Source organism: Platalea leucorodia, assembly GCF_965183815.1.
Source record: "Platalea leucorodia genome assembly, chromosome: 9".
Taxonomy (NCBI): Eukaryota; Metazoa; Chordata; class Aves; order Pelecaniformes; family Threskiornithidae; genus Platalea; species Platalea leucorodia.
Window position 1 is genome coordinate 10,123,663 of NC_138831.1, and position 12,289 is coordinate 10,135,951.

A 12,289-nucleotide genomic window follows, 5' to 3' on the forward strand; every position below is an offset into this window, starting at 1 on the left:
AAGCCGGCCTGTGGAGGAGAGGGGCTGGCGCTCCCGCAGGACCGTCTTGTCTCCAGGAGGAGAGCGCAGCCACGGGCTGAGAGCCATTAACTTTGCTCCAAGCAAACAGGGACAAGCAAAAAAACCACAGAGAGGAACGCTTTGGGGTCAGCTCCGTCCCATCGGGCACATCTATCCTAATGACAATGGGAGGCCCAAAACCAGGGGTTTTACATGGAAGGGCTGCAACCAGCTCAGCCTTACAGGCACCACTCTGCACAGCGCTCGCTGCCTTCCTCCCCAGCCCCGGCTTCCTCTTCCCAGGGCCACGGGTACATCACAGAGGCACAGTCCAACAGCAGCAATCCCATTACTGGTTACTCCGGCCCAGCCAAGGTTAGCAGATGGGTCCCAGTTTGTTACAGAGCTACACCAAACATCACGTATGCCACTGGCACTCTGCAGAATCGCACGCAACCTGTCTGTGCGCTTCTCTGACTCACTCGGGGCATCAAACCAAACAGCGCTGAGATGCATTAAATGTTGCAGAGAAAACACATCTATAATTTGAGGAGCGCAGAACTGCCAAGTCAGTTTAAAGAGAGACAAATTTGTGTGAATGTGGTCCTGACAATCCTCCTTTAGCTGGATCTGAAAGCAGGATAGCTGTGCTTCACCTCCTTATGGAGGAAGGAATGCGTTGGGTCCAGACTCTCCCATCCCGTGCTATATAGAAGGTACACTTTTTTCCCAGCCGAGCAAAGACTTGGGCCACCACCACCGCTGCCCCAGCAGTGCAGATCACGCCAGGGCTTCTCAATATCTTGCCTTTGATAGCAGAAGGGTTGGATGGCCAACACAGGGCACGCAGCCCACTATGTTTATCAGAACCAGGCCAATCCCTCCTGCAGCCCCATGGTGCTCTTAAGGCTCCTCACAGCCTCAAGCTCCGGCCACTGATCTCTTGGTGTAGATGATTTGCAAGACACTGGAAGAAGTCCACAGCAGCAGACAGAGCACATGGTAGGAAGCAGTAAAGCCAGCACCTGCTGCATTTGTTAGGAATGCATGCAGTATTTATGCTGTGACTTGAGACAAGCAATACATTAAATAGTAATTGTTTTAATATTTCACATTCCTACAGCATGTTCCATCAAATTAAGTTTAAAGCACTCCCCAGAACGCCTCTGCAGGATAAGGAGATAATTTACCCATTTTACAGGCATGCAGCCTGTCCAAGGGGCAGACCCAAGCCCAGCAGCCTGCCCCAGACATTTGAAAGGCTATTTTACATTTCCATGACTCACCTTTCACTAAGGACTGTAGGAGCCACAGGTATTTCCACCCTCTCTTGATCCCACCTGATGTAATTTTTTAACAGCTTTGCTAAACTTCACTTTACACTTGAACATTTCTCTCCAGAAACACAGAGCAGCAGAGGGCAAGAGCCTCACTCTTCGTCCTTTCCCAGCCTGCTGCCAGACCAGCCCTTTACAGCATGGACCTTCCTCAGCCTGCTAAAGCCTGCCTTCCTCCCTCGGCTGCACCAAAAAGGTGATTTTCCTCAACTAATGACCTCATTTGCACTTGCACTTTCCTTCAACTAAGGATCAGACATGGCTGACTTATCCTCAGAAGCAGGATAGTACCCCTGGCTCTGAAGAGAGGTAGGTGGCTCCCAGTCACTGCTGGTACAGAGCAGGAGACTGTAGGATCTATGGATTTAGGAAGAGGGCACCAGGCAAGTGTTGCTCCCTGCCCCAGCCAGGTCTGCATGCTCTGTTTCTTCCGTGGTACAAGCTGTACACTCTTATCACCACACCACAGATGGGGAACAATGGACCACAGAGATAAGGATGTTCAGGAGATGACAGGCATGTTTGGGAACACCATAAAGTGTATGTTCTGCTTTTACTTCTGATGCTGTCAGCATCCTTGAAACTAGAATGACACTTTTGTAAGTCCTAAATCTGCATTATAGAGCCCTTCACCAGGGCTGTGTCTACCATATGAAAACTTACGTGACTGGGGTGAGTTTATCCCAGCTGAAGAAAAATAATTAAAATCTGAAAGGATTATCATGTGTTTCATTACTGAACAGCAAAAGCTCAGGGCTGAGGAGTTATGAACCAAAGGAGTGTCATAACCAAGTATCTGAGGATCACCCCCATCTGGAAACTTGTCCAGTGCAGTAAGATACCGAGAACCAATGCTGTTGCACATTTGCTGCTTGTTATGAGAACAGTGGCTCAGTGCCCTGCCTCATTATACTCACACCTCAAATAAAAGTGACACTGAAGCAGTATTTATTCTGTGGTTGAACCTACTGCGAACACACAGGAGGGCTTGCCCAGCCCGGGGGACGCCCTGCAGCTGCAACAGCATCCACCGCTGTCACATCGTGCACCGCCGGAGACTGTCCAGCCCCGGGGGAACAGCCGCTGAGTGCTGGGGCTCTCTGCCCAGCCCCTCCATGCCACTTGCCCCACACCCCACTATGCTTTTCTGTTTGAGCCATGGGCACACATAGCTGTAACTGTGTATTTCGGCTGCTCTCATGGGTGTTTAATTAAGGAATAGGCTATGACAAGGCAAATGTGTTCACACAAGATAAGTGTCTGAACTAACCACCCAAGGCATATGCCATGGAGCAAAGGCCTGGAGTCATTTCCTTATCCAAAAAGTTGTAAGAAAGAGGGCTGCAGATTTTGAAGTGGCTTTTTCTGCTGGGATATCTATTTTCTACGGATCAGTTTCTATATTTGCTAATTATTTCTGTATCATCTTCCTTCTGCTCTGCTTCTCACTTACTGCCCACCACCTTGGCTCCTAATTGCTTGTTTTGGATCTCATGACCCTGGACCAGTCAGGCTTAAAATTAGCTTCCAGATGTTGAGCTTTCCAAGCCCACTCTTTACACATTAACTCTTGCCCAGGTCTCTGCACACCCTGTCCTGTAGAGGACCATCTTGCAACAGAGAGCACCAAAATGAACATCACAAGCCAACAGCATTAATCCCAACCAAAGAAATGCCCAAGTCACGTGGGCGCCTTCACAGCTTTCTTGGGCAGTCATAGATTTTTAGCCTCCCAGATCCTCAAACACAGTGAATAAACTGAAGAGCCCATCATCCCTTTTAAAATTGATTTCTGTCTTTCTGTTAGAAGTGGGGAAGGGAAGAGAAGCTCTGAACTCCATCACAAATAAGCACATATTCAGCAAAAACAAAGTACTGCTTGTTTGAACTGTTCCCTCGATGACCAGGGTGTGGAGGACGTGGTGAGGCGACAGTGCCAACCGACCCAACTACACAAGAGGCTCTGCCTTGGAAGTGCTTCAAATAATTAAGCACGCAAGGCATAAATTTACCAAGATATGAAAAGCAAATGAGGTCAGTCTGCTCTCATTTTCCTCATAGACTGTAAGGAAAACAAAAACTCCAATAATATTAAGAATATGATGCTTGGTCTTTTCTGCCAGCACAGCTCTGTCTCATAGGATGTGTTTTTTTTTCAGGCCCTTAACCAGCAGAGCTTTGCCAGCAAAAGCCCTAAAGTAATGCAATTACATTGGCCAAAATCATCACTTTGCCAGGGATTTTATTCTCTCCTAGGGACTGGCTTAAGCTGTGTGAGCAAAGAAGCCATCAGCAATCCCTTTCAAGTACAGACAACCCTTAAGTAAACGTAAGAGAAGAAAAAGTAAGTACGATTAAACAAACTGTATTAAAATTTAGCACTATTAAAGACAAGTCAGGCAAAGAAGATATTTAAAATACAAGGTTATAAATAAAAAAAACCAAGGAACAATGTCCTAGTAACAGTTTAAAAAGTACCACGTTCCAAAAGACTTTATTTCATGGTTAAATACAAAAGAGAGCAGCACTTATCCAGGACCTAATCTCCTTCTAAAAACAATATATTGCTTTGACATTTATTTCCTTTATCAAATCCGTAATCAGTTCTTTTAAACAAAACCCCCTGGTGATAAACAAACCCCAGTGGTAATGTTTTCTCTGTGGAAACAATTACTCACCTAACAGCAAAGTACAAAGTTGCTGGGCCTGGTTTCTTGGGCAAGTCATGGTCTAGGACTCGGTGATCCAGCTGCAGCCAGACGCTCTGACCTCTGCAGAAACAGGTTGGGGAGGCGGTTAAAAACCGGGGCAGGAAATACAGAAACGGGGTCTTTTCAGTGCTCATGGTTATTCCAAGTGCTACTTTAAAAAAAATGCAAGGTTCAGCTCTGAGGCAGGCAAACATATCATCCAATTCTTTCCTTTTTTCCTAACTTGCAGATTTTGATGTAGTTCACTTTTGGACATTAGAGAACATTCTTTGCCATTGTATTTTCAGCTGCAGCACAAAAGTCATAGCATGGCACGCAGAAAAACTAAATATTATTGAAATACCCTCCTTTGCTATAGATAGGGATGCTTCCATTGACTTCTCGTATCTAGCGGGGGGATCTGATCTGTAGCAGAGGCTGGACTTTTGCCTACAGCAGAAATGGGTCTGATCTCTTCTGCTGCACGGGGACCGCACAGCTCTGCAGCCGTATCCCCCACTCCTCCAGCTCTGCACCATCCCCAGTCCCAGCATGACATAAAACCCCACTTCACAGCAGAGGGGTTTACCACAGGCACGCTCATTAAGCGAGGCAGGTGTATGAAACAGTTCTCTCTGCAGCAGCTTCTCTGATTGAAATAGGAAGGAAGCCAGAAAGAAAACAAAAATCCCCCAAACCCCAATAACCTCTCTGAGGACCCTGGGGCCAAGGGGGAGCACAGAAGCCTGTGGCTGCCCCAAAAGGCTGAAGCATGGGTGCCCTCCAGAGGCCACACGCTCCCTCCAAGCACCCAGCCCAGCCCCATACACCCAAGGCAGCCTCTGGAGCCCCGCTGGTGTTTCTGGGGAAGCCAACAGCTTTTAGGTAAATCCCCTGGCAGCACTTTAAAGCTCACCGTGAGGGAGATCAAGCAACCAAAAACCTCCAGAAGAATTTCATGGCAGCTCTTCTGGGGGAAAAAATAAGCCAACTGCAAACAGCATCCTCAAGGGATTTACAGAAGAGCTGGAAGAAAGTATTTTCCAACACTTGAAAGCACAAGGATGTCATAAATACATTCTAGGGAGAGCCCAAGATGAGAGTGGCTGGTAAAAATAACACACTGCTGCAGCCAGGGCCCCACGAGCGGCTCCTACCAGCTCTGCAAGCACCAGCCCTTTCCCCAGGGCCAGTCCTGCACCTGCAGATGGGAACTGCCTTGGCAGGGTGGCCCCAAACATGGCTCCGACGTGATTTGTAGGTGAAGGTTTTCATCCAGGACACCATAAAAAGCAGCAATGGAGAGCACCAGGGACTAATATTATTCCCGTTAGACAAGAAGAGGTTTATTTAGGGGCTGTATTAGTGCACAACTCCATTTCCCCACTGCCCTAAGCAGCTCTGCTCCAGCTTTTTCGGGGAGCTGAAGGTAACTCTTCTGGAGACGCCAGCCCTGGACAGCAGAGTCCTGCCTGCGGGTTTCGGTCCTGCACCCAGCAGATGTGAGGAAGCATTTCAGTGCAATGCTGAGACATGAGTCTAAACACCAGCTGAGATTCAATTAACCCAGCCAGCTCTGGGTTAATGCCACAGAAGCAGAACTCCCGTGGTGCTCCGGAGCCTGGCTGTAGCATCTCACCCAGCCCCGCGGCAGCCGCCAGCGGAGGGTGGCAGGGGATGGGCAGCGGCTGCCTGAGCTGCCCCACTCACATCAGCAGCGATACCAAACCGCACCCACCACCACCGCACACTCGCCATCATCCAGCTGCCGGGAAGGAAGGGTTGTGCATTTCGAGCATGTTCTGCTTTTGCAGCTCTTTTTGGTAGTCTGCAGAATAGCTTGGATAGCTAAAAGTAATAAGGAAGCTAGAGAAAAGTTGTTTATGGGAAGGACTAACCTCATATTTCACTGCTGCTAGGGAAGTTTGGGTTTAAAAGACTCAATAAAACATTTGAGATTAAAGTGCAAAGCAATAGGAACAATTCATTTTGAAAATAAATGCAAAACTTTTTGTTGTTACTAAAATTGCAGAGTAGGAAAGCTGAGGGTGTTCACGTCGGAAATCATTGCTGAATCAATTTTTCCACCTTGTGAGACAAACATGAAAAGTGAAAGCGTCAGGAAAGTATTTTACAAGGATTCTCTGGTTTGTGTCTGGAAGATATTTTCCAAATATTTTCTGTTTTGTGCCCTCCCCTTTCCTCAGCCAAGCAGCACAAGGTAGGAAAAATCTTTCTTCTTCAAAAGAAAGTCATTTTTCCATCACACTGAGCTGCCACAGTGTTGGGGACAGGTTTCACATTGCAATAATCACACAGCTGTTTAAAATAAATGAACATACTTACGTATCATCTATAAACGTTATCCCAAAATACTCCTTTTCTTTCAGGTTGAAGTGTGAGGCCACCAGATCCAGTAACTCCCGAGACAAAAGTTTGGGCTATCGAAAGAATAAAAATAATTTAATTCATTTCAGTCCAGGCTTTTCACATGTAATAAAAATTCTCTCTGCAAATACTGACATTTAAGTACACGTGGCCAGGTTAAAACCCTGCTGTACAACTCAATACAGAAGTGGCTTCATCAGACTCGGGGCAGTCGGATGCGGTGTCTCCGTGGAGCCGCAGGACATGCGGAGCATGGAGAGGCAATTATGTACTTAACCCACGACATCAAGCTGAAGTGTGCAGACAGACTGCTGCTTTCCTCCTTCTGGAAGCTTTCCTGCACTTACAGCAGGAGGGATTTTTCAATTAAGAAAATATTGTGTACTGGAGGATCTCATGCTTTGGGTTCTGTTATGGGAATAAAACACATCCTCCAAAAATACAGACTTTTCTTCCTTTCTAAATTACAAAAACACACCACCACAAGGGGTGCATTTAATACACTTTATGAATTTGGGTGAAAGCAGATGAAAAACTGAATGCAAAACTGATGGCAAACATTTTGCCCGCTATGCACCGACGTCCAAGGGAAACCCTCCTGCTAATTCAGCTCTGAGGAGGGGCGTGCGTGCCTAACAGCATGCCCATTTATTCCACTTTATGAGTTGTTTTAATAAGAGATATAACTTTTCTTCAAACATCACTTATGCATCAGCCCCCAAAAGAACTGATAAAGGGAATAAGTAGAGAAATCTGGCACCATGCTACCGGTGCCCAAAAGAGAGGGGTCTGTACCTGAACCAGCAGCTCCAAGTTCCTGTCATCGAGGAGATGCACCTGACAGTGCCGGCCCTCTGTCATCTGCAAAGAGAGCAACACAGCACCATGAGGAAGGGCAGGATCCATGACTTTCCTGGCTTGCACAGGCCCACGTGCGGCTCAGGGGCAAGGACAGCACGTAGCAAGCATTTAATCTGCACTGATAAGGGAATCGACTCCGTACCAGAGCTGAGCGTCCTTCTCCAAGGACTCGGTCTGGGGAGCTGCCTCAGCACTCCCTGCTCCCATCAACTTCAAGCCAGAATTAAGGGTGCTTAGCAGCACTTGGGATCAGATAAAAGTGACATAAGTGCTGAGAGAATTTAATTTGAGGATGAACCAGCCTGGCTAGTACTATAGCCAGAAGCAGCAGCAATGGCCTTTTGCTCTGGTGAGGAGCAAAGATGACCAGGGACCCATGAAATCCCCATCTGTCCAACCCTCCCTGCAGATGGGTCAGCCTAAATTTGGTCCCTTGACAGAGGACCTGGTCTCTAGTCTAGATAGAGTCTCTAGCAGCACATTAATGCTCTCCCTTGGATAACTCTTCACAAGCATTAGAAGTCATTGCTTCCATAGGATTCTTACATAGGTGCTTGCACATGTCAAGACAGGTGCTTGAATAGAATGATTAAGAACAGGATGAGCTTTGCAACCTCTAACATTATTTCTGGACCACCTCGGTTCCCATTTTGTGTCACACTTCTCTTGCAAACAACATGTCTTTCTCTCTTTAAGAGGAGAGCAATTCAGAAATAGCTGCACATTATGCCCCTTTAATATCTGCCCTTTGAAATCTAATACATTTCCACGAAAGCTTTTACATTATTTAAAATCTGTTCTAATTCTGGGCCTCTTCACTGGCTTTGGTGAGGACTGGCTTCACAATGCTCTCCAGGCAAGAGATGGTGAAGGAAACCTGGCTTTTGTATTTATTCTCCCAGTCTCAGAGTAACTCATTTTCCTGACAGCACAAGCTTCTCACAGACTATAAATTCTGAGCTCTGAGCAGAGGCCAAGGGTGGTTTGCTTAGATAGGGGCTCCCGGAGGGATTAAACAGCAACACACAGCGGTTTCTCCTTTCACATCCCTCTGGCTCCGCAGGGACGAGGACAAGGACAGGACTGAGCTCTGCTGCCACCAGTACTCCCCCCCATCACCTCCTGTCCTGCACATCCAAATCTTAAAGACTTAAAAATAAATACAATTTATACCCAATTGCAGTATAACCAGAGAGACCTCCTGCCTCCCCCAGCACTGCCCCCGTTTCAACACACGGCTGCTTGCACAGCGAGGGCTGCCGAGACACAGCCTCTTCTGTCACCAGTCAGCCCGTTTCAGCTGTAAGAAGCCAAATTAACAAAGCTTTGTTTCAACTAATTGAGCTCATTTTGACCAAAACCGAGGAGGGAGCCCCTTCCCGAGGAGCTCTGCCAACAGGTCAGAGATGGGCATCTGCCAGCACAACTTTGTCTAGTGTCTGGGAAGACGGGGCTACGGCATCTGTGGCACCAGCGCTGGCAACTTACGGCACTAACTAAACACCTATCATCACATCGCTCATCAAAGCGGCAATACTAGTAAAAGGACCATTTGCAGAGCGAGTCTAGCTGGAAGAAACCCCTTCTTTTTCATTTATCCTACTGCTGTGAATGTGAATTTGTAGAGAAGTGCCAGATGAAGAGTGACAACTTGTGCATGCAAGGGTGCAGAACAGACTGCACCCTCACAAAGACAGCAGCAATGCTCCCCATGCAAACCACAGCCTCACCCCACGGTACAGCACCCCGAGGAGGCATCAGCCCAGAGCTGCTCTAGCCCCAGGCCCATGCTCCCAGCAGGGTACCACTTCCAGCGCTTTATCCTTCAGGTTTTGGAAGCAAAGCTGCAGCGTCCCGATTCCAGCTTCCAGCACGCTCCCTGCGAATTACCCGCTCACCAAACATGCCGCCCGGAGCCCTTAAATCCATTATGATCTGATCACAGGTCCATTTGTTCCTGAGAGCTGAAGGTCTGCCATCGTGTGCTCATAAATAAGTCACATGTTACCATCAATTAATCATTTCATCAGCACACCCTTCAAGGTGGTGCATATTTCTGGCTCTGACATACTGTTACCAATCTGCCCCTGTTGCGAAGTGTCTGATCCAATAGTGTTTTTAAATAATTTCCCATCTGTTGCTCCGAGATAGCACAAGGGTTGCCATTATTTAATTGCTAGCTGCTTTAGCTTTCACCCAGTGAAATCACATTAATCACTTCTGACTGTTTTAATTGCCTCGGTTGTCTATTGTTAAGTAAAAAAGGTTTCTATTACAGCAAACACATCCACAAAGCCTTGTGCTGAGGAGAAAGGAAGGTTGCCGGGAAGATTAAAACATAAAAGAAATACCAACCATAATCTGTGCTTCTATTCAGCTATCCAAGGTAATTGCAAAGCACCTCAAAAGTAATTAAACCTCATGAAACCCCTGAAGATAGGCAAGATATAAATATCCCCGATTTTATTGATGAGAAAACATAAGGACATAGCTTAAGTCTGATTTACAGATATAGATACATCTAGTACCTGAGTCTCCAGGTCTCCAGTCCCTCATCTCAGAAGGAATCATACAGCTGCTTCCCAGAGTACTGGAAAGCCCAATCAAGAAGTTGCAGAGGATGCCAGGGTGCTCAGCGATAAAGAACCACAAAATACCATTACTGTGACAAACCTGTCAGCTCCTGTCTGTCTCCCCAGAGCTCTGTGGCAATGAGCTTGTGTCACCCCAGGAATGCTCTGTCGCATGGTGGGACACAACAGCAATGTCCAGGGCCTGCTGCTTGCTGTAGCTCAAGGAAGAGGGGAGCCTTGGAGCCCCTTCATTTGCTGCTTGCACCCCTCTGCCTCCCCAGCCCACGCACGCACATCTGAGGGCTACATCCCTGCTAAGATGCCTTCTCCACCTGGGCTGAGAGGCACAACATGGATACTCACTGCGTGGCACCACAGCCCAGTTGAGGAACACAACTCTGCTGGGCTGACCACCAGCTTTGCATTTGCGGGCTCCGACCCTAAACAAAGCGATGTTAGCTAGGACAGTCCAAACATCAGCCCTTATCCTCCTCTGGCAGACCAAAGGCTTCAGCAACCAGCACCCTGGTTTCTGCAGCTGTGCAAGAGCTCACTCCAAGTATCCCCACCCCATTCCTGATGGGGCAGAGAGCACTTCACTTGGCTTACTCCATACTTACAAACACAATCAGAAGCAAATCACTCCCAATTACTATCACAGAGCAACACAAGCCCTTCCTGCATCAGGAGTGTCACCCACCAGAGAGGTCATCTCCAGGAGACAACTCTCCTCACATGGAGCTGCCCCCCTGTGCAGACAGGGCTCCTATATACAAGATAGTACTCACATTTTGCAAGCCTCATTTGTACAGGGGGCAGAACCAAAAGCTTCAGAGGCTATTGCAGCCGCAAGACCACCTCACAAGCTTTAGAGTATCAGTCGCCTTCCACTGGTCCCATATTGTCCCAGCGCAGTGATGTGGAGATGCGACATGACTGCGGCACAGCAATGCCACACACTCCAGCACGGCCACAGGTATCAATGGTCTGCTCCAGTCCTCTTGCCTGAAGAAGAGCTGGGGAGCTTCAAAAAGAGAACTTCCCCACCATAGTATCACAGAATATATAAAGGATTTTGGCTATGGAAGAGTGCCTCCAGCTCAGCGACCGGAGACCCTGAGCTCTTGGAGCCAAAGCAGCGAAGGACTCATTTTTAAACTCTCCCACTGACACCAGCGTGATTTATTTCCCCGCAGCACATCCGCTCGCAGGCCTGTTTCCTTGGGCTCTGGGAAGGGACCCGCATTTGACTCCCCAGCTCTCGGGGCACTGGGCTCCTCCTCAGAGGATATGTTTTCATCTTGAATTCAGCTCGTCTTGCTAATCTGAACAATATAATTGATTTTCTATGTAGTTGGACCAATCCATCACAAGATGAGCACAGCTGTCTGGCTCAGTTAAGAGGTGGCATGAGCAGTCTTGAGATATATATATACACACACATCTATGTTTTCAGCTTATTCTCATTGATTTTGCATTGTCCATACAAATGAACAATTTTGCTATATTTCTGCAACGTGCCCCAAGTTGTTCTTTTTAGCAGTTATTTTTAAAAGCCTGCTAATATTTTAGCTATTATCCAGTAAAAGAAGCAGGAGCATAGAATTCAGGAAGTATCTCTGCATCTCATCTCATTCCGAAAAGGAAATTAGCGGGGCGACGTAATGCACAGCCCCATTTTTGGCAAAACCATACTGAGATACTGGGATGCTGGATTCTTATTGTTTCCCAAAGTCACCTGTATGCTCTGCACACAAGTAAGCAACAAAAACTCCAAAATGGACAGGAGTGAAAAGGAGACAAACACTGTCCAATGCAGAAATGCAGTAAAATCAAAATATTGCAGCCTTGCTAACTTACAGGCAGGTACTGGCAGCGGGCTTTCAGCAAGAACCTAATTTACCCAGATCTTCAGTGAAAAAGGCAGATAATGAAGGAGAAGCACACGATTCTCAGAATCTCCATGTGTGGAAATTAAAGCATAGGGTGAGACTGCAATTCTACATAGCAGGTTAACATGTTCAGAAAGGTTTCATATAGCTGGAAAAAAAATTTTTCCTCCACCTCGCCTGTGACACAAAAGTTAAGATAAATTCTCCACCTAAAGTCATTGGGGCAGACTTTCCAAAACATCACTCCTTTAAAAACAAAAAAAACAACAGGGTAGAGAGAAAAAAAACCTCTACTTCTTGGTTACTTAAACCAATTCCCTGTGATATCCTGAGCCTGAATGTTTATTTGGGAAAAAAACCATACAGGATATTTATGCTATTTCTCTTCAGCAGAAACATCCTCCTTATTCGAAGCTGGTTGTTACATGCAATATTTTTAGACATCCATGTGTGTCATCCAGTTAGGAAAAAAAAATAAGAAAAAAGTAATTAGACAGGGTGTAAACAGGAAACCTCAAAAAAACTTCAGCCAAAAAAAAAGCTGAGAG

The 12,289-nt window shown here is 46.8% G+C and overlaps 1 protein-coding gene across 1 annotated transcript in view; it reads right to left on the reverse strand.

Moving 5' to 3' along the window:
• Nucleotides 1–12,289, reverse strand: part of FRMD4B (FERM domain containing 4B) — a gene marked incomplete at its 5' end in the record, with an annotated part of 84,396 nt that overhangs the window by 56,192 nt on the left and 15,915 nt on the right. The window contains 4 exons of the mRNA XM_082321242.1: nt 1,287–1,370; nt 4,016–4,108; nt 6,374–6,468; nt 7,211–7,276. Of these exons, the coding sequence (XP_082177368.1) occupies nt 1,287–1,370; nt 4,016–4,108; nt 6,374–6,468; nt 7,211–7,276 (338 nt within the window). The remainder of the gene's footprint in view (nt 1–1,286; nt 1,371–4,015; nt 4,109–6,373; nt 6,469–7,210; nt 7,277–12,289) is intronic.